Source organism: Notechis scutatus, chromosome 2 (genome assembly GCF_049901735.1).
Source record: "Notechis scutatus isolate UNSWTSFEM ecotype Mainland chromosome 2, rNotScu1.2, whole genome shotgun sequence".
In the NCBI taxonomy this organism is placed as follows: domain Eukaryota; kingdom Metazoa; phylum Chordata; class Lepidosauria; order Squamata; family Elapidae; genus Notechis; species Notechis scutatus.
Genome location: NC_142010.1, coordinates 47,683,574 through 47,707,131, shown reverse-complemented (window position 1 = coordinate 47,707,131; position 23,558 = coordinate 47,683,574). Strand labels below are relative to the sequence as shown.

Here is a 23,558-nt window from a genome sequence, read left to right as displayed (position 1 = left end):
TGCTGAGGAATTCTGGGAGTTGAAGTCCACAAGTCTTAAAGTTACCCAGTTTGGGAACCCCTGATCTAAACCCCGCGTCTGTGCAGCTTCTCAGGCATCCAGGTCGTGGTTGTTATCCCAAAGAGGCTTGTCCAGCTTGTCCCAAAGACTTTTTGTCCAGTTGCCTCTTGGAAAAGCACCTTTGGGATAATCTAACCCAGCGTTTCTCAACCTGGGCAACTTTGAAATGGACTAGGAATTGAAATCCACACATCTTAAAATTGGCCCAGGTTGGGAAAAAAATATGGTTCAGTCCAACCCGAGCAGAGTCCAAAAGAAATTGCAGAACTGGAAAAAGCAAAAGAATGGCAATTTCTATGAACTAACCCGCAAGCTGGACGTTACACGAGCAATCGACTTTTATAGCTTTACGTACTCCGCTAGGCGTTCGGTAGGGGCCGTATCAGGCTTGGTTTAAAATCTCGCGAGAAGAAAGCGGTCTGCCATTTGAAAAAAATGGCGGACGAGGTGGATCAGGTGGGTGAAACGGCCGGTTTGGCGGCTTGTCGGCCGCCGAATCTTCTAGGGATTTGACCCCGTTGCGGTGAAAAACGTGGCAAACCTGGGGGATGGTTAACTAGAGCTTCAGTTTCTAAGCTCTCGCTTTGAGTTTTGCAAAGTCCCAGTAAAGGGCTTCTGGTGGGCGTTAGTGTTTCCTATAGCGACCTGCCTCTTGGGGTTTATTAATCGATTTATAACCGGCCGCTCATCTCAAATACCGACAGGACTCCTATAAGCTGCTTTTATTGTCCTTTTTCAAAGCCTTAACTGATACAAACATAAGACAATATTAAGGGTCTGCAGTGGATGAAATGCTACTTCATGGTTTCTGATAAAATGCCTTAAATTTTCAAAATGTGGCGTCCCAGAAAGTCCGCAAAATCGAAATGATTTGCCACTCGGTGTTATAAAATAATGCAGTATTAAAATCTTACCACACTATATCGATGAAGATTCTCAGTCATCCAGTTTGGAAGTTCAGTCAGGGTAACCGGACTAATTTTCTTTTTGGTTTAAAACGTTTTGCTGCTCACCCAAGTGTCAGTTTTTAATTTTTGATGTGAATATTGATAAATGTAACCTATACAAACAAACTATTTTGGGGTCTGCTATAATTTTTTAAAGTGGCAAGGGATCCTAAGGGGAAAAAGTTTAAGCAAATGCTGCCTTAAATCGTTCTCCATTGCAATATTGATCCTTAAACCTTGAGCGACCCCTGGATTAAACCCAACAGGCAGGGTTTTTCAAAGCAGGTGTACCACTAGTGTGTTGCTGTGATCTGGGTGTACATATTTGTGTGGCTGTTGAAAGCCTTTTGTGTGTAAAAATAATATATTCCGTTACTTGTTGAAGCCGGTAGCAAGTTGATATAGATATGCTGTCTACAAGTAGGAAAGCTTAGGCTATAAACTCTCAATTGCAGGGGCATTTCTTGATGTGTAACTTTTTAATTATTTGATAACTATTGATAACTATTGCAATTAGTGACCTTTTTCAATATTGGAAAATAAGTTATTATGAACTTGGAATATAAAACAGAAAAATAATATATGACACTATCGTCTTTTTGTTTGGGATTTGTAAGTATTATGGTCAAAGAAAAATTTAAATATATGTAATACTTTTATTTGAAAAACATTGACTCAAACTGTCAGCAAAATGCAGACATTATTATAACCTTTGACAAGATATACTGAGTCTTTCTAGTGAAATGTACATCCAGTCTTTTGTTTAAGAAAGAGGTGGTCTTTTCTAAGATTTTTCAAAAGCAAATATTAATATATCAAAACAGTTATTAATGTGGACTAGGTTGAGGGAAGCAGTATATATTTTCTCTAATTTTATTTGCATTTTCCTGTTTATCCTGTCATCACAAGTGAATTCTTGTCCTTCTGAAAGCTGATGAAAATTCACCATATTATATTACAAACTATACCGTAAACATTAGTTGTCATCAGATTAGGATTTTTTGAGAAGAAATGAGTAAGTATCAGTAGCCAACATTTACTATTTATTTATATACAACCTGCTTTTATTATTTTTATAACTAATTCAAGGAAACAAACATATCTAATGAGGTGGGTTAGGCTGAGAGAGAGAGACCAGCCCAAAGTCACGCAGCTGGCTTTGATGCCTAAAGTGAGACTTCTCATGATCTTCTCATTCTTAGCCTGATGCCTTAACTACTAAATCAAATCATCTCAGGTTTGTTTGCTAAAGTATATCTCTACATTTTTATATTTTGTAGCAACAAACCACCAACACTGTAGAAGAGCCTTTGGATCTCATCAGACTAAGTCTTGATGAACGGATTTATGTAAAAATGAGGAATGACCGAGAACTTCGAGGCAGGTTACATGTAAGTAAAACTGCATAGAAATGGGGAGGTGGCTGAAATTTTAAAGTAGAGTTCTACATTTTAGTTAAGCTCAAGGACTGCAAGAGGCTTTTGTGAACCACACTGCAAGCATAGGTATAACTAGGACTCATTTGCAAGTTGTTATAAAGGGGTGAAATGCCTCTGGCAGGCTTAGGTCACCTTTTTTCTGCAGTTTTATATTTCTGGTTGAAAGGTTTTTTTTTCCCCTTAAAGTAAAACAAATTATGAACAATGCTTATTTAGTAATAGATCATTGTAGAGAAAAATTAGTTAAGTTATAATTTATTATTAAATTTATATGCCACCCATAAGCCAGTTAGTTGGTCATACAAGCAAAAACAAATTTAGTTGATCAAAATAATTATGGTTTGTTTAGCCTATTCCTGATTTCTATTTTCCTTTCTAAATCTTTATTTCTGTTCTATCTCTGGATTTATTAGAGCTTTGATACAAGCACAAATAAGTTAAAAACATGTACAGATCTTGAATCTCCATTTTTAAAGTCACAGCTTTACACCACAGTTGCAATTAGTTAGCAAAACAAATAGAGATTCAATGTATGGTTTATTAAGGATCTGTATGCATGTATTATGCTATACTAGTTTTTCATTGAGTAAGGTGGTATTTTATCCTTTTATCAGGCAATTGCATCAGTAAATCATGCTTTTTGTTTTTAAAAACTGGACTGCTTTACCTGGTTGTAAAAGCAAAATATAATGGTTGATGTTCAAAGTTTAAAGTTTTTTTTGTTACAGTAGCATTATGCATGACATAGAAGAATACTTTGAGAGCTGAAATGTTGATCATCAGTATTATTTCAGTGGAGAAAAAGTTGAAAGTATATTCATTTTTTATCTAGACAGCATAACAAGAGAAACCTTTTGCAAAGTGGTAGAGATTATCCTCTAATCTCCAACTTTGTTATGTACAATTTTGTACATCCATGTTTTTGGCACATAGTGGTGTTTGAAGTGGTTTTTTACATTAGATGCACGCATTAAAGAATGGTTGAGTTTTATTACATCCATAAAGTATATTTCTGCATGGACTCATCTGCGGTTATTAAGTTAGACTGCATCTCCTGACCCAAATAGCAAGGTCCATCTTTGTGAATACATAAAATTATAGATTATATATAAATTATAGAATTAGGTTTTCTACTCATAATTATAGTATTAGCAACTAGTCAGTGAATATTGTTCAGAACTGTCCAGTGGGTGAACAGAAGGATGCTGTTCACTTAGTTTCCTGCTTGTAAACTTTTCATTAAAGTTTGGCTATGTGTATTGTATGCATAGAACATTTATTTCAATATATATTTAATGACACCAAGAAAAAATATAGTATAAAAATAAGGGGAAAAATAGAAAAGAACTTTACAAAGTGAACATTAAAATTTTGAGATAACAATAGATCAGTACTGCATATTAAAGACTCTTTTGTATTTAAGATCTGAAAAACATAAAGATCAAATCCATATCCCATAATTAACTAAAGTGCTTAGTATAATTAATCATAAGTCAAAACCTATTAGTGAAAGTAACTGTCAAATATAAGAAGTCAAGTGCTTATTTAACAATTCAAATAGAAGCTAGTATGTTAAATGCTTATGCTAAGAACTATCCAAATTTTGAATAAAGTACAGGTCCACATGTAGAATTATAATCCAGAAAAGGTTTCCAAGTTGAAATTAAAATTCTGTGCCAAACTTGTTTTTAAATATGAACTTAAGTTTGACTTGAATGTACTTCAATAAAGGCACAAAGTCCTGACACCTATTATGTAAGAGCTACCTTAGAATAGATTTAGAAATCAAAGTTTTGATAAAATATATTGAACAGAAAAGCAATTGGTAGGAAAGAAAAATCAGCTTTTAATATTTGTTTTATTCTATAATAAATCGTTTTCCAGATTGCTGGGTTTTATACCATTACTACCAATATACATATATAAGAATCATTCAGCCTGATTATAGCATTTCCAACAATTATGCATGGAATGTATAAATCAGTTTGCACGATAAAAGAGCTAGGTTCAGCAAACTGGAAAATTAAAACTAATTACTACATGTTAAAGCTGGAATTTTTATTTTTTTCTATTTGTGCCACAATAAATGATACCACCAGAACAATATTTATGAACTTGTTTCACTTTCAAAGGCATATGACCAGCATTTAAATATGATTTTGGGTGATGTTGAAGAGACTGTGACCACAATAGAAATCGATGAAGAAACTTATGAAGAGATTTATAAGGTGAGAATTTCTAATATCACTGATAATGTTTAAATATTAAAAGGGCCAGGTACATAAATTTAAGTACTATCTTAAACTTTACTAATCAAATCATTGTATAATACCCATTCAGTTCAAAACATAGTTAGATGAAAAATTAAATATATCTAGTATTCATTGTGCAAATACATTTTAATGGAATAATCTTGTTTCCAAATGTATGAATTGTATTTAGTTATATCCTGCCTTTATTTTTTTAATAAATAAGGTAACAAACACACACACTATTCTTTCCTATTTTGCCCACAACAACCATGTGAGGTGAGTTGGGCTGATAGCGAGTGACTTGACTAAAGCTTTATACCTAAGCTTTCATACCTAAGGTGGACTAGAATTCAGTCTCTTGCTGTGAGGCTACTTGCTTGGTGTCTTAACCACTAAACCACCTTAAATAGAACTAGTTCTTAAACTAGTTCTATTTAAGAATGGAATGGAATAGAAATGATTATAGGAATGGTAAAGTGTTTTTTTCAGGTGGGACTGGTGTATCAGGGCAACCTGATCTACCCAGTTATGGGATGAAGCATATTGCTTCTACTGATGAAAGCTAAATAGCTTGAAATAGATCTGTACTAGTCTCCCTTTATTTCTTTGTCAGTAAAACATAAATTCAACACAAAAATGGTAATGGCTATGGCTATGGCTATTTGGTATTCTTGAATATAGTCTCAGCCTTGTTGCTTTTTCTTTCCACAGTCTACCAAGAGGAATATTCCAATGCTGTTTGTCAGAGGAGATGGAGTTGTATTGGTTGCTCCTCCACTGCGGGTTGGCTGACACTGTCGCTCCTTCGCTTTGGGTTATTGGACTTCCAAGACATTAACTCTCACTCCCTTTAAATATTAGGACTATCCAATGTTTTGCAGAATTCCCAATCTTGATTATGTATTCCCAAAGTTTATTTGGCAAATAAGACTCGTTTTCTTCCTCTTGGAGCAATTAAAACAATTTCATCAAATCAGTGGATTTTCTTGTTTAGTTAATACCTGTGTTACCTATGTACATTTTAAAATAAATCAATTCACTTATTTTGTATATTTGTATCTATGAATGGTATTCATGCTTTTCCAGTTCGATGTAGTTCATACACATCAATATTTTAGTTTGCTTGGGTAAATGCTACTCTGCCATTAATTGAAATGCATAGTTTAAAAACATCTGGAAAAAAATCATAAATGTCATCAAATTTGATTTATATTTAAATGGAAAATAGCCATAAAAGCCTAATCCAGTAACACTTTGGGTTAAGAAAGGGAACATTTTGTCCAGAGTATTAAGGAATTATCCAGTTCATTCAATATTCTTATGAATGAAATATTTGTATGTGTTTGTGTCTATTGTTAATAAAATTATGGAAAGAAATATTGTTAGTGAAATTGCAGTATAGTTAATAAAGAAACATTTGAAAATAAAGCTATTAGAAAATGGAAGTCTTCTCCAAATGAAGAAAAATTAAAATGGCACAAAAGAAATAGGAAATGAAAAAAAAAATAGGGAACCCGTTGCTGTAAAAAATACAAAATATGTAAATGTAATTTGCTAAAATGTCAAGTAGTGATCCAGAAAAATCAGAAAAAAAGCAAGAGGATGAGAATGTAGAGAAGCTGAATGAGCCATTTGTGTCTGTTTTCATTGTACATAATGGAGGAAAGTATGAATGCTTTGAACAGATTTTGTTTTCAAAGAAGTGGAATTTGAAAAACTGAAATAATAGTGACAGAAGATTAAATTTCTGATTGTGTTAAGTACAGATGTGCAAATTATTCCTCTGCAGCAAGCCAGTCCTTGCACTTAGATTGTCAGCAATTTTCTAGAAAGTCTACAGTGGAACCTCTGGTCACGACTGTAATCCATTCCAGGACTTCGGTTGCAACCTGATTTGGTCGTGACTGGAAGCAAGACTGGCTGTGCATGTGCAGACAAAAAAAAATGGCATGGAAGGGGAAATTGCCGTGGCAGGGAAAATCGCCACAACTGAGTTTGATTGCCACCCGAGGATGTGTTCGTGACCAGATGCAAAAAATTTCCAAAATTTTTGGTGATCGCCCAGTTTGGTTGTGGTCAGAAATGTTCGCAACCCAAAGTTCCACTGTATATGCAATTTGCAGTGTTCAGGGCATAGGCTCACTCTAAAGTGGCTTATTTCATTTAAACATTACAATTTCTAAGAAAACCTTGTAAGGCACCTTGGAATAATCAACATGTCATGGTTTAGAGCAGAAGTCGCCAACCTTTTCTACCTCAGGAACCACCAAACTCAATTTTAAATCCCGGATTAAATTGCTTTGGGAGGTTCTCTGGGGATGACATTTCTCTGCGGACCACCAACATTTTCTCGCGAACCACCAGTGGGCTGTGGCCCACCGGTTAGCAACCACTGGTTTAGAAGAGAAGCAGAACATTTTTCTCCAAAATATGCTTTGCCCTTACCTAATATGGAAAACAGAGAGTCTAGATGGTATTCATTTGAATATTCTGAAATATCTAATGTAAAAATGCCGCATATAATAAAAATAGAACTGATCATTCCGACTTATATGAAATGTATTTAATATCAATGTCTAGAAAAGGGTTCATGGAAATCCAGGGAACAATACACCAATTTAATGTTCTATGCACTAATTGACTATTTGCCTATTTAACTTTTTTTAATCAATTTAAATGATCAGATACTGAGAAGTACCTTGCAGGAATATAAATTGAGGATATTTTCTACAATATCTTGCTAAATTCCCAGGTTTTTGAGAATCCAACTAATTATATGGTATTAGTTAATATTATTTACTTGCAATTTCAAATATGTTTTGCTATGTTGCCTGCAAATTTAGTCATGTCAAAAGTCATCTTAAAGATTGGTAAGTAGCTAAGGAACAGAAAATTGTGGGAATAAATGATAAGATTTTGAAGTGGAGCAGTGCCATTTCCACACGTGTGCAAAACTTACTAATTCAGGAACAGAATGTTCTGAACATGTTTGGTTCCCTTTTTGAATCAAGCTGCTCCAGAAATCCTCAGAATCCGTTCAGGGAATCTTGAATGAAATATGCCTGGTTTTCCACTAGAAATGTCAAATCACTTCTAATTTGGAGGAATTGGAATTTACTATCAGAAATTGCCCAACTATCCCTAGAATGGCATGGATGGTTGGGCAATGGTGGAAGATAACATAATCCAGATGGGGAATGAAATGATTCTGGATTGGTGAGCTTTGCACATCTATAGCAACTTGTATGGGGATTGGTTCCTTTAAATTTGTTCATAATATATTTGGCCTCAATGCTGAGATGTCAACATCTGCTAATGAATTCAACTTGCTTATGATGATTATAGAAAACTGGTTAGTAAAGACTTGCACAAAAAAGTATCCAAACCAGAGAGGGGAATTACTTCAGTAATGTACATACAAATGTACAGTGAAATACATTTGTGCAATTGCCAACTGCATATATATTAATAGCTGACAGTGGCTAACCAAAGGAGAACTCTGAAAAGGCATAAGAATCAGTTCTGATTATATGTTTTCTAGGTAGGCCAGAAACCTCTTTTACAATTATTTCTTTAATTTGTGAAATATTAACAGTTTTCTCAAAACTGGAATATATACAATATTTAGCTGAATAGAATGAGCTGTTGTGGGCTTCAGTGTGAGTCCTTGGCCCACCCTAGACAACAGCTGTTGCTATAATTATATAGTATTATACAAAATTCGAGATGGCATCGCCAATGGCAGCCTTGGTGAAATGTTCTCTGATAGTTTTGTAGTTTTTTATTCTCTTTAATTCACTTTGGATTTCATACCTGAGAGATCAACTGGTAAGCATCAAGCAATACTTTTTTTAAAGGGCAGCATTCTGTGACTACCCACCCCCCAATCTTTACAAATGCAGAAGAGATTCTCATCCAGGAAGAAGCAACTCTGTTCAATGGAAAAACAAAAACAAAAGGAGGAGAGACGGAGGCAGAAAAGGGGTTAGAGAGTGGTGATTTTAAATAGATGGGAAAAAATCCTCTTCCTTCACTCTTCCTGACTAATTTACATTCACTCACTAATAAAATGAATGAAATACTTCTTTTAAACAGATGCAACTCTGATTTTTACAACTCAGCAGCTCTCTGCTTCACTGAAACTCGGCTAAATGAGTCAGTTGATAGCAGCCTGCAATATCCCAGGGTTTCAGATACAGAGGGCAGACAGAATTGCAGAAACATCTGGTAAAAAGAAGGGGGGGGGTCTGCTTTTATATCAATAACCAAAGGTGTAAAAATATAACTACATTAAAGAAATTCTCTGATGTGGACTTCGAGACATTAATTATCAATTGCAAACCGTTTTATTTTCCATGAGAGTTTTTCTCATTTCTACTATTTGTGGTGTATCTTCCTCCACAAGCTTGCATAAACAATGTGTTACAAACTAACTGGCCAAATTATGTGGGCTAACAAAATACCCAGATTCACTCCTCATTGTGTTAGGATATTTCAACAGTGCTAACTTAAGCCAAAAGCTGCCAAAATACTTTCAGCATGTCAACTGTCTCACTAGAGGCAAGAATACTTGTTTAGACCACTGCTACACAACATTAAAAGATGCTTCTCGGTCTTTACCATGAGCAGCTGGGGGCAGCAGTGGGACATGCTGATCATTGCATGATTCACTTTGTACTTGTTTATAGACAAAATACAAAACCATAAAACCAACAATTAAATTAGTGAAGTCTTGGACTGAGGAGGCAAAGCTAAAGCTACAGGCTTGCCTTGACTGCACTGATTGGAATGTTTTTGAAGATACCTCTGCAGAATCACAGGATGAACTCACAGATACTGTAACATGTTAGCTTTTGTGAAGACCTACGTGTGCCGACCAAAAACCTTATATATAGTTATATATAAGTTTATATAAAATAAGCTTGTATCTCAATCCTAATGTCCCGCTGATTGGTTGCTTTAAATCAGTGATCCCCAACCTTTTGATGCAGCGGCCCGGTACCGGCATCAGCTGAGCGCCCGCGCCCGGTGCGGCATCAACTGGGCGCCGCCATCTTTTGCGAAAAAGTGCTTCCGGTGACCTCACGGAAGCACTTTTTCAAAAGATGGCGGCGCTAGCTTTCTCAGTGAGCTTTTCGGGTAGAAATGGCTTTCTACCGGAAAAGCTCACCTGAAGCACTTTTTACCAAAAAAGATGGCGGCGCCAGCAACCAGCGGCCCGGTAAGACTTGTTCGCGGACGGTGCACCGTCCAGCGGACCGGCTGTTGGGGACCCCTGCTTTAAATAACATATTTGTTCTGACCCAAACCTGGTTCTAAGAGAGCAAACACAAGACAAAGGCAGCAGTATAACCTTTTTATGTTTAAGCTAAGAATTCTGTTTCTTCACAGATAAAAGGCTGCTTCCAACTAATTATCCCCAACAAGAAAGAGCCTTGCCAAGTTTTTTCAAGTCTGCCAAAAAACAACAGATAAGAATTAGTTTACAAAAGTCTTCAAATACCAACTGTAATGTCCACGAAGCTGAGTTCAAAACGTCTTTGCCTTCTTGCAAAGAAGGTTAGTTTCACAGCTGGCTTTTATCTTCTTGAAGGAGGGGCCATTACCTTGCAGCCTTATTCCTGAGTCCCTTGTGCTGTTGTAACTGCTCTTTCCTCCGAGCAATCCTGCACGCACGCGCGCTTAGCACAGGCTCCTCGGGAACCTTCTCATCACTCCTACCAGCCCCCACAATCTCTGAAGGAAGCAGTCCACTTCCTAATGGTCCTGGCCCCTCATCTGAGTCTGCACTTGCTGCCGGCTAACAACAGTATTTGATTCCTGTGATTTTAAAACAAGGTACTATAACCAATAAAATTCAAAGGTGTTTCACAAATTCTGGAAACCTCAAACAATGTTTAATCAATACTGGTTACTTTTGCCTTGCTTTTGAAGATACAGTACAACACAAGAGTTGGAACATTAACTCAGGGTTGGGCTCAGATCAATATTGTAGAAATGTTGATGTAACTGGTTGGTCACTGCTTTAAAGATGTATATGTTATTTTTGGCTGTATACTTATATCCACCCAGCAAAGGACAATTACCTTCTGCCCTCCCTGATGGGTTCGATTTTCTTGCTGCTTTTTATAAACAGAATATATCTAAAATACAGGTATATTCTAATATGTATATATAGAGATATATACAGTATCTACAGCACATATATACATCTATAGTACAAATGATAAATGTAAGCAATATCTACCATATTCCCACCTGAAATAATTAAAATCTACATATTAAAAGAAAGCAAAGTAATAAAGCTAGATATAAGAGGAAAATTAAAGCAAAAAAGCAATATGTAGTAGAATAAGCATTTTTCTGCTTGTGTATTGAAAGTAAATGAGTTTTTTCATTTCATTTTATTTTTTAAACTTACATGACTGTCCATTTTACAACAACTCTGGGCAACTTGCAACCAATAAAAACAGTATAAAACCAACAACAATAAAACTAAAACCAGAAAAACCTGGAGCCATACCTACAGTTTTTCTTATTCCACAGTCTCATCTCACCCTGGCCTCTCCGTATCCTAACTTCTAGGGAAAGAACCAGTCTTTAAGTGCTCTCTGAAAGATGGACAGGGGCCTACCAAATATCGGGAGGGAGGGTGTTCCATAAGGTAGGGACTGCAATGGAAAAGGCACACTTCCAAGGATCTACAAGATGTCAATGTTTAAGGGAAGGAACATTAGAGCATGTCCACCTTATCTGCTCTGACGGGATGAACAGCTAGATATGTAACTGATACATAACTGAAGTCCAGCTTCCTGTAAGTTCAGATCATTATTCTATATATTAATCTTAGCACTTTCACAATACAGCATCAAATTTACTTAACTTTCTTAGTTTCTCACTGTAAGATTTAGTTTGTTATCTCCTGGTCATCCTTGTTGCCTTTCTTTGTACAGCAACATTCTTGTTTTCTTCAAGTGCCTTAAAGCAAGGTGCCTAAAACTGCCACCTCAGACCAGAATTATCTTTTTTTCAGAAACTACTACTGATACAGCCCTGCTACTTGCTCATATGATATTGTATTGAAAGACAGGTGCATATGGGGATCAAGTAGTGAAGGGAGCCAATTTGAGCAACCTTCAACAGGCTTCTTACAATCTTTACATGAAGTGTCTAAAAATGTAGGGGGCGTGCATAAGCGCACCATCCCTGTCCTAATATTTATTTTTATTTGTATCCATTTCATGTATTCATAACCATGTTTATACTTATACCTCTTATCCAATACTTGCTTGACAAATAAATAAATTAAATAAATTAAATAAGTCAAAACTGGGTAGTGGTTAATAATTCTTCTGTTTTAGTATATTGGGATGGAATGACAGAATAATGACAGAACAGTCTAGAGTTTTAGTATGAGCATGCAAATATCCTGTTCAGGCTTTTGGGATATCCAGTTAAACTTTCCACGAGAGCTTATTCTCCAAACCATCCTATTTGCCTTGTTACTATCTAGGAATTTTGCCTTTTCACTTCCCCTTTACAGATCCCCTTGCCTGAACACTAGATGGAGCTGCTTGCTTTGCTTACAACAAATGTGCACACTGCTTGATGATTATCATAAGGTAACACACTGGTTAAGTATTTTCATTTTATTTAATAATTAAGAACCAGTTTGGGCTTCTGGTTAAGGCACCAAGCTAGAAACTAGGAGATTGAGTTCTAGTCTTGATTGAGTTCTAGTCTCTCCTCAGGCATGAAAGCTGGCTGGGTGACTTTGGGCCAGTTACTTTCTCTCAGTTGAACTCACCTCACAAGGGTGGTTGTTATGAGGAAAATAAGAGGAGGAAGGGAAGGAGTATTAGATATGTTTGCCCCCTTGAGTTATTTATAAAAAAATATAAAGGATGTGTTTGTATGTCTGTGTATCTGCCGTAATATGCACCCTCAAGTGGAAAGTTGTAGCATTCTGTGCAATAATGCTTAACGAACACACTACTTTTTGGTCACTAAATACTAGTAGCTTTCCCAAGAAAGATACAATGAGTAACTTTAACACTTGTTTTTTTTTTTTTTTTAATGCTATACTGCCTGGAATAATATTACTGTAAATATTCACTGATGTGGATAAATAGCTGGAGAAGTAAATGAAAGAAACACAAGGGATTGCTAGGGAGGGTGAAGACTTTTGCCAGCTTTTGTCATGGTTCATACTTTTTGGAGGACATTACTGAAATGCATCAGGAATACAAAACAATATGTAGGAAGGATTGGCTTTGAACTTTTAAGGGAAGAAGGGTGTCTTGCAATATAAGTGTTTCCTGTGGATTTCCAACTGTTCTACCTAGTATAGAAATGGGGAAGAAGTATTTTGGCACTATTCCCCATCCTGGGGCTTGAGTGTATTTTTTTAGTATTTATTTGATTTGTCAATCGCTTACAAGATACAGGTATAAGAATAAACATAGTTTTGAATACATGAGATAAATACTTATAAGAAAAATAAAAAGAAACAATAGGACAGAGACGGTAGGCACGATTGGTGCGCTTATGCACGCTCCCTACAAGCCTCTTAGGAAGGGGATGAGGTCAATAGTAGACAGTCTAAGGTTAAAGTTTTGGGGGTTTGGGGAAGAAACCACAGAGTAGGTATAGTATTCCAAACACTGACCACTCTGTTGCTGAAGTCATATTTTCTGCAGTCAAGTTTGGTTCGGTTAACCTTGAGTTTGTATCTATTGTGTGCTCTTGTATTGTTATGATTGAAGCTGAAGTATTCATTGACAGGTAGGACATTGCAATGCATGATTTTATATACTATATTTAGATCGGACCAGAGGCGGCATAGTTCTAGGTTTTCTAGGTCAAGAATTTCAAGTCTGCTGGCATAAGGTATTCTGCAATGAGTAGAGGAGTGGAGAACTCTTCTTGTGAAATATTTCTGGACTTTTTCAATTGTGTTAATATCAGATACATGATATGGGCTCCAGACTGCTCTTAATGCCTTTTTGGCTATGTAGTTACAGTGGGCTCTAGCACTTAGATCATTAGAGATGAGTACTCCAAGGTCCTTGACAAAGTCAATGACTTTGAGTCAATAAAAGCATCAATTCTGACATAAGAAAGATCTCTTTCGTCTAAATTGTGACATAAGCACCTATTAATATTTTTTTAAGTGGCCTTTCCCTCCTCTTCACAGAAAACAAATCTTTTCCTTTGGGTTCCATGTACTTGCTCTAGAGCAGGGGTGGCCAACCTTGGCGACTTTAAGACTTGTGGACTTCAATTCCTGAATTCCCCAGCCAGCATGACAACTGTTAGTTATGATGATGAAAAAATAACTTTACAAACCAATCCTCACTTTTACGATGTTCACAGGTCTGTAAAGCAAAGGAAAGTTGAAGTAAGATCATAAGCACAGCTGTGGTTTCATTTAGTAACCACTTCACCTAACAAATGAGTTGCCAGTCCCAATTGGGATTCCTGTCCTGTATGTCAGGAAAGGTTGTCTTAGCAAACTTTTTCTGCATATCAAGTCTTGGGAATTTATCTTGCCCGCCAATGATTTATCATAACAGATTTCTCAAAGCAAATAGCTTCACTGTTCCATGGCTTTACCTCTTTATGCTTTTCATTTGGCACTGTTTTGTCTGTTGCTGCAAGAAATTCCTCTCCATGCTGCTAAAACCCAGGATTTGGAGTTGCTGCTTCATAGACTAAATTGGTATACCATACAAGGCAGTCCTATTGCAGTCTTTCCCACTGAATTGCCCTGTGGGGATAAATTAAGCTGCTGCTATTTGTACAATGTAGCAGAACAGATCATGGATTCCCATTTCAAAGACCAGAGCTGTCTTATCTGATTAGGATTCAATGAACCTTTGAAAAGTAAGCAAAAATTTGATGCACATCTTCCTGATGTGCTTATGCACACCCCCTACAGATCTCTCAGGAAAGGGATGAGGTCAGTAGTAGACAGTCTAAGGTTAAAGTTTTTGGGATTTGGGGAAGAAACCACAGAGTCAGGTAGACATTCCAGACATTGACCACTCTGTTGCTGAAGTCGTATTTCCTGCAATCAAGTTTGGTGCAGTTTGCCTTAAGTTTGTATCTATTGTGTGCTTTTGTATTGTTGTGGTTGAAGCTGAAGTATTCATTAACAGGTAGGACATTGCAATATATAAATTTATGTACTATACTTAGATTGAACCAAAGGTGGCGTAGTTCTAGGTTGTCTAAGTCTAAAATTTCAAGTCTATATATATATTCTTAAGTTTTCGCAGGTATTTATATGTATGGTATTCATATATATATATATATATATATATATATATATATATATATATATATATATATATATATATATATATATATATATATATATATAAAAGAGAGAGAGAGAGTAAAGCAGATGATGCAACAATATATATATATATATATATATATATATATATATATATATATATATATAGAGAGAGAGAGAGAGAGAGAGAGAGAGAGAGAGAGTAAAGCAGATGATGCAACAATATCTTTGACAGTATCTCAGTTCTTATCAAGAGGCAAAAATGCATCTAGAAAATGCATCTGCAATGAATGCTTATTGGTTATCTCTCTGGTATTCTTTATGGGCATTGTACAGATCTAGAGAAACAAACTTTGCATTTACATTAAAAAGATTCTGAAAGTGAATTTATCTGAAAGGTACATTGTTACCCCCAAACCCTCACCCACTTATTTTTATTTATTATTTAAATAATAACTTATTTTTTTAAAATGGAGAGTTTATATTTGTAAATGGCCTGAGAATACAGCAATCAAGGCAAATAAGTTTGTGTTAATTGAATCTTTAGGATGAGGAATCATCCAAAAATTCTAGTAAATAAGGTACAGCTAGATTTTTCTCATGCCTGCAGAGAAAAAAAGTTTATTCCCAAGTTTTTTAAAGTTTCAGCTTGTGTGTGGATTAATCCAAAGAATTGACTACTATAATAAAATCTTATTCTGAATTTTGATGCTGCCACAGACCCTGTTAGGCCTAGATATATAACATCATTTTGAAAATGTGTTGATATATAAACTGTCAGTTACTTTTAGTTGAAAAAAAAGACACCTTAATATTAGTTTAGAATAGTCACCAGAGCCAATTGTAGAGTAATAATTGTGTTAGTGTCAAAGAGGGAAAAATGAGTTTCAGTTACTCTTGGGCTATAAAACTCAAATTGAGTGACCATGGGGTAGTAACTCCTATCTTTAAGGAAGTTTCAGATGGGACATATGAGTGACACATAGGGATTGTATATAAATATAGATGGTGATAAAGGCATAAATTTTGCAGGCAGAGAGACAGTAAATATAAAAAGTCTTGGCATAAATTTCTGGCAACATCAGCAAGAAGGATTGATGATAAGATTGTTGACGAGACTTCCGGTTCGAGTTCCTTCACCAACAGACCGAAACCGCGATCATGCGCCGTTTCAATCTATGCTCGCCGCTGGAGCGCCCCGAGCCGGCTGGTTTCAGGGCTAAGCCACCCCGTAGAAGTGGTGAAGAGGGGGGAGACTGCCAGCAGGGTTGAGGAGAGCCGCATCTCTCCTCCTCAGCTGGCCCCTTTTCCGAAGGCGGTTGCAGCGGTGGTAAGAAATGGCCACCTCAAAGAAGAACTCAACCGAAAAAGAATGTGCAGGAGGAAGATAAGAAGAGAAAGTTTTGGTTGACTGGGTTAAACTGCAAAAGCAACAACGTAAGGTACCCTGGAATTTAAACTATAAAAAAAATAACATTGTTCCCAAAGAAGATTTTGAAGCAGCGAAGGACAGAGGGAAGGGAAAGGATTTGGTTTTTTTTCCTTCCCTTCCCTATACTGACAGCTAAGAGACTTAAGCAAGAAATTGGAAAAAAAAAATCCACTTTGACATCAATAGGCATCTAAGCTGAAAATAAAAGTCAAAGGGATAATAAAAATTTCTGGATACTTAAAAGCTTTTAAAAGCAGGAAAGGAGAGAAAAAGAATAAAAGGGCAGGATCTGGAAAAATGGAGGAGACTGCATGGAACTAAAAGGAATTTACAGTGAAACCTCAACAAGATTCCTAAAAGATACATTTTAACTGAAACTTGGCAACAAAATAATAGAACCCCAGGAAGAGAAAGTGGAAAAAAGAAGCAAGAAGAAACAGCTTTGGATTATTTGGATTACTTGGTGATCTTTGGATTTTTGGTTATTGCATTTAAATGGCTAAAATCAATTGGGTGGTTGTTTAAAAGTTTTTAAAATGGCACCACTTTTAGAAGAACTGAAAATGGAACTTAAAAAGTACAAAGAAGATGCACAAGAAGGGAGAGGTTCTTTTGGCTTCATATTTCAACTCTTAGAAATGGAGATCTGGAACTATGAGAAACAACAAGAAATGCTTGCAGAAGAAGAAGATTGGGACAAAGAAGAAGCCATCTTTAATGATCAAGTAATTTTATGTGGGGGAAAAAGAGAATGAAAAGTTTAAAATTTGAAAAAACAACCAAAAAGAAGAATAGTTTGAAAAATAAGTATAATATTAGAAAGCAACAGAAGAGGGGATTACAGAAGAGAGAATTAGAAGTAGAGAGACAAGGGGGTAAAAAGGGGAGGGAGAAGAAGAGGGGGAAGAAGGAAAGGAAAAGAAGTTATAAAGGACAGAAACAAGATATAGAGAAACAGGGAAAAGGTATAAGAATTGAAAGTATAAGCCTGTTTAGAGATAATGGGTGAAAACTTAATTGTAAAAGGGATTCTGCAAAGGTACATAAGATAGTATTGTTATATTACAAATAGAAATACTTTTAGAAAATATGTTTAAAATGATGGATAAAATATTTATTGTAATCTAGTGGAATGTTTGTTAATAAAAAATGAAATAAAGTGAATGAGAGAATTAAATTTGGAAAGGATGGGAACATTTTAATTATTATTAATGATTTATAAAATATAAGTGAAGAGAAATATGGGGGTGGGGGGGGAGAATTAATTATGGAAAGTTTATAAGTGTTCCAAAGGAAGTATGATATTTAATTGAAAAGAAATGTTAAAGATGTTAAGATTTTAATGAATATTAATGATAGAATTGAATTGGAATGGAATGAGTGCTTTATTTACACACACACACACACACACACACACACACATATATATATATAAACTCTTTTTTTAAGAATATAGTGTGTATTTTAAGAATGTACCAAGCAGAATTCAGTTGGAAGTTGTGTATTATATTGAATGTTATAATCTTAAAGGTATACATTGAAGCTTAAATAAGAGTTGAATGGATAAAATTAAAAGATATAAAGGTGTCATACTCCAATTAGTAACTACAGGGGAAAATTTGTTTAATGAGAAAAGATAATATGAAATTGAAACAGGACAGACAAAAGTATAAATATAATGATTTGAATTGAGATGAGATAATCAAAATAAAGTTGAGAAAATTAAAAGAGGGGAAAAACTATGTAGAAAATGTAAAACAGTAATAAGATATGCAATAGAACACAAAAATGAGCATGAAATTGAGTTTGCGTCTGTATGAAGAGGTAATAACCCGAGACCATGCTATTTTTTAAAAAAGATGTTTTATTTGTATTATTATTTTTTTGTGAAAACCCAAATAAAATTTTCAAAAAAAAAAAAAAAGATTGTTACCATGCACTTAAAAGTTTTGAATCAAGTAACTAGAGGACATGAGTATTTACTATACAGAAATTGGAACAATAGTCCCCAGATAGATCAGTGGTGATTTGGAGTCCTAAATCATAGGCTGGTGTCATAGGCTTCTCAGTGCCTATATATAATATTGAGCTAGGAGTACTGCTTGTATATTGCCTTTCTTGCTGTAGGGCAGAGTCTTGAGCTCTTGGAATTCATGATAAAGCTACATTTGGCATACCCCAACTTATACTGCTAGCAGACTTCAATTTCTATGCTTTGAAATGCTGCTTCAGTAGATCTCAATATTCATGGCCTTCCTTGCAATCATGAGCTTATTGCAGGTAATCTGCAATTCATTTCACAACAGGCACAAAACTTTATCTTGTCTTCAATTGGTTTGCAATCTCAAAATGGAGAAATTCTTTGCCATGGTCAGATCACTCCCCCATTCACCTGAGGCTAGTCCCTATTTCAAAACCTTGTAGGGTAGGAAGACTCATTAAGTCTTGTGGATCTAAGTGAATTTCCAAGCTCTAGTAGGTAATCCCATTTGTGTGCCTGATAAAATCGCAGAGCACGATATGTCTAGAGTGCTTGATGAGATTGTCCTCAAAATCCTGTTTGCTGATTCTAAGGGGACAATTGAGCAAATAAAATGACAAAAGAGATTGTATAGAATGATTCTTTCCTGTTGGGTAGCTAGAGTCAGTAAGATTTTCCCACAGACTATCAGGAGATTTGAGGGCAATATTTCACTAATAGAACCCTTCAAAGTCACTCATATTCAGACTCACATGAGCAGGATCTTTGGAGATTATATAAAATATAAAGTCTTGTGATATTATCTGGGATAAGGTTTCATCCTGAGGATACCAAGGAGATAGATAGCATGAAGAGTGAGATGTTTATATGCCTCTTTTCACACCAGAATTTGTCTTGAAATTACCCAGAATTTGCCAAAAATACAAATACAATATTGTGGGTGTGTTGAGATTATAATTTATAATTATCCTTGGCATGCCTTTATCTTTTGAATAAATTTATGTACTTATTTACCCATGTTATACAGCCCAGGGTTTTATCTGCAGAAAAAAAAGACCTGTAAAAGAAGACATTAGCAGAACACGGCCTAGTTTTCCTCAGAGCTATATTGCAGGTGCCACGCTCAGCACAGAGCCTCATTTAGATTCTTGGAAGCAATCTTTGGATATTCCAAAACAGTGGTTAGTAAAACTCTTGGGAGTCATGTTTACAAAAATCAATTAACCCTTGAATACCTCATTCAGATAGAAAGCAAGTGCTATTAATCCCATAGGTGTGCCAACATACTCCAGCGTTCAAAATGCTGATGAAAACTGGAACAATACTCAAGTTGTTTACACTCAAGGGGAAATTTAATGCTATTATAACTTTGTGTCCCTAACCAAACTTTATTTGATCTTCCACGAATTTGCTTCTGAACACCTTCTGTATAAACATCCAAATACCCTTATCTTATTCTGCAAATTCTAAGCAATAAGTGCGTGCAATTAAGTCAGGTTTGATTTGTGATGACTGGTTGGTCAGATGCTTGTCATCTACCTCTAGTAATAATAATAATAAGCTTCAGTTGGTTATAATGAGATGATAATAATGCTTCAGTTGATTGTAATATAATTGTCAGGATTCTGGCAGTTACCCCAATTTCTATAGTCGTTTTAGAGTTGGCAATCATAATGAAGCTTCATTTGGTTCAAAATGCAGCAGCTTGCATAGAACTGCACTAGTTGCCAATTTTCTTCCAAGTGCAATTCAAGGTGCTGGTTACCACCTTTAAAGCCCTACGTGGCTTGGGGGCCAGATTATTTGAAGGATCACCTCTCTCCTTTTACATCTACTCAGCCTAACATAGCAGGAAGACAAGTGTGCTTTATGCAGTGGTCCGATTCAATTTTTTTTCTACCAGTTCTGTAGGCATGACTAGGTGGGCGTGGCTAGGTGGGTATAGCCAGGTGATCATGTGACTAAGTGGGCGTGGCTAGGTGCTCATGTGACTGGGGGGGTTTAAAAGACTTTTTCTTTTTTTCTTTAGCAGCACCCCCCTGGTGCCCCATTTTTGGCTTAGTGGGCGTCAGGGAAGCCTCCTGGGAGCAAAAACAGGGCGCGCGTATGCAGGAACTCAGACCAGGAAGACAAGTGTCAACGTTCAGAGTAACGCACCCATTGAAAGCAGAACTCCAAGGCAGGTAGATTCCTCTAAGAACATGTTTATTGGATACATCATATCAGCACAGCTGGTGAAAACCAACTCTCAAGGTTTCCATGGTGTTCACCTAATTCAAAGATTAATACTTTCCCCCCCTAGGTATCATCAGTCACATTGTCCAATGAATACAGCTGGCAGGCTCATCTCCTCCTTCACCAGCCACCTGTTACAATGACCTTGGTTCCCACAAGATTTTTATTTTTATTTTGACTGTAAACTGGGTTATCTACTCCCCCTCCCCTTCTTTCTCAGGCTTTGTGGCAACTGTGAGGCAGAACAAGATGGCTTCAGCCAGGTTTGCTTCAGTGTTGACAATAAGTATGTTACTTTATTTTGTGTCTTCATGTACAAGGTTTTGTATACACCATCATCTACAGCATGGGTCAGCTAGCTGTGGCCTGTGAGGAAATCCAGCCCATCACCTGTTTTTGTGTCATATACAAACTGAGCAGGTAGCAAATCACCATACACAAACTTCAGCTGAGCTCTGAGGGTTAGGGCAGAGGCCACATTTTAGGGAGGGCACAGTCCTTATACAACACAGGTTAGATTAATAAACAGTACAGACAGTAATGAACTATCTTTCCAGCTAACATTTACTATGAGAACTATCACAGAGGTAAATGAACATCAGAACACCTCTGATCTATATATTAAAGTCCTTCTGAATAATCATGAAAAACTTGATTTTCCTTGGAGAAATCCTGCTAATCAAACAAGATGATGACCTTTATACCTCCTCAAGATGGTGGAGATATAGGTACTGTGGGTTGTCCATTTCATCTCTTTCCTACTATCTTTCTCAGCATTATGGACATCTTAAGGCAGTTGGGTCTTTCCATAAAGTGTTTAAAATATGATAATTTGAACTGGCCATTTGTACCTTAAGTGGTTTGTAAAATAATTGACTGTAAGTAGAGAATCACTCTTAAAGTACTCTTAAACAATCCTACCATAGCTATACATTTTTCTACAGTTTTCCTAACTTTTACAAATGTCATCAGAAATACATACTTTCCCGTTTTTGGTTTAAATGGATTTCCCAAGTTAAAATTATAGAGCTTTTATCTGATTTTCTGGTTTTCTGAAATGATATATTTCTCTGAAGTGGTCTGTAAGATTAATGTTTGGTTTTGTGCCATTTTTAACCAGACTTGCTGCTTGCAAGAATATTCTCTTTTCCATGCTAAATCTTTTGATCAGGATGTTACAATAACATCCCATCTCAAAAACAGGAAGATATTTTTCCTGCCAAATGTTGTAGCAGTTTTGAAATATCTTTGACAAAACTGTTATTGTTATTATATTACATCATGTGAAGAATTTGAGAGTGGGTTTTTAACAAATGAGGAAATTACTTTTATAATAATATAAAAGTAAGAGCTTGTGAAATGTTAAGCAATTACTACTAAGATTAGATTTAGATTTATCAGGAAATAATCCAGAATTAGTCATTTTATTTTAAGCCTTGCATATTTAAGTGATGTCCCCTCTGTGCAAATATGAATAATAATCTTCATTTGAGAAAACAGTTTGAGTTTTCAGAAGATGAAGAAATGAAGAAGAGTCCAATGGAAAACTCCTACTGTTTGTTAAATATTGTAGTAACTTGAGTATTAGCTCTGAGTTATTTGGTAGTGCCTAGCTTAATCCACAAGATGGCAATATTGAATAAAGTTGGCAAAAAAAATATTAGAGCTTCTTTAAGATTGAGTGGGCTTGGTTGCATTGAAATGCAAGGCAAAACTCATGCAAAATATGTGGGTTACAACTTCTATCCAATATATTTCAAATATAGTTTTGGAATTCACCCCAGGTTGTGTAGGAAGTGAATGAAGGCTCCAGTATGAAAAACATGAACGGAGTCCAGTTTCAGCTGCATTCTGAAATCCTTGGTGGCAACCTCAATTACTGTGGCATGGCTATTGTTCCAGGCTACTCATATGTCAGTCCCACTGAATGTGGCTATTGCTAGAATTTATGACAGACACTTCCAGTTGGTCTCAAGAAAAAAAGTAAACATGGTTTCAGGAAGGTAGCAGGCGAAGTCATAACAAATGTATTCTGTCTACAATGAGGCTTTGTATGTGTGTGTTTTCCAACTGTATCACTTCCCACATCTACAATACATGCCTTCAGTGAGGAATTCAAATTATTCATTGAATCTGACGATACTTTGTCCCTTCAGATGTATTGTTTCCCAGTCTCCTGAGAGTTGCTGGCCTGGATTGAGCACTTATGCTAGGGTCCTGGGATTGGTCTAATGTTAGATTTCCCTTCAATATTTAGGACAAGAAATTAGTGATGGGACTTGGGGGAAATTACTTATATGTCTGGATAATTTGTCAGTTAATATATTAGACCAGGATATATCATCCCTGAAAGCTAACAAGGTTATTTTAAACCATTCTCCTTCCTTCCAGCCTATCCTCCCTCACACAACTTCTCTTTTGAGGAAAAATTGGAAAAGGTAAGTTCTATATAAAGTTTCATTAATATAACAAACAAGCATCTGTTCCCAGAGTCTTACATTTAGGAGGCTGAAGGACAGAGAATTTGGGGGAAGGGGTAGAGCCTGAAAAGCAGCTGAGGAAGAGAGAAAAGAGAAGGCTGTGGGAAAGTAATGAGAGAGAGAGAAAGAGAGAACGGAGAAGAAAATCAGTAAACAGAGAAGTAAACAGAGTAAATAAAGTAAAAAGGGTAGGAATGGCTGCCACCATCGTCCCCTTGCACCCTGGAAACTATTAGATGAGAGGCTAGCAGTGACAGCTAGCCAAGCTGTGCAGAAAATGATCTGGGAGTTTGAAAAAAACACCCTTATTTTGGAAGGGAAGCAGATGAAGGGCTCCCATCTTGAAGGTATTCTTCTGGTTATTTCTGCCTCTTCTGGATATTATATTCAGAGTCTGCAGCAGGAGTGTCAAACTCAATTTCATTGAGAGCC

At 36.0% G+C, this 23,558-nt stretch overlaps 1 protein-coding gene and 1 long non-coding RNA gene across 2 annotated transcripts in view; both read left to right on the top strand.

The window, feature by feature from the left end:
- The first annotated feature begins 379 nt into the window (after window positions 1–379).
- Window positions 380–5,748, top strand: LSM3 (LSM3 homolog, U6 small nuclear RNA and mRNA degradation associated). Its single transcript, XM_026678347.2, has 4 exons — window positions 380–516; window positions 2,288–2,398; window positions 4,579–4,674; window positions 5,410–5,748. The coding sequence occupies exons 1-4, from the start codon at window positions 496–498 to the stop codon at window positions 5,488–5,490; spliced, it is 309 nt and encodes a 102-aa protein (XP_026534132.1). The 5' UTR covers window positions 380–495; the 3' UTR covers window positions 5,491–5,748.
- Window positions 5,749–14,476: 8,728 nt separating this feature from the next.
- LOC148132014 (uncharacterized) overlaps window positions 14,477–23,558 on the top strand; it is a 62,316-nt gene continuing 53,234 nt past the window's right edge. Inside the window, exon 1 of the long non-coding RNA XR_015747501.1 lies at window positions 14,477–14,858. This is a non-coding gene — a long non-coding RNA (uncharacterized LOC148132014). The remainder of the gene's footprint in view (window positions 14,859–23,558) is intronic.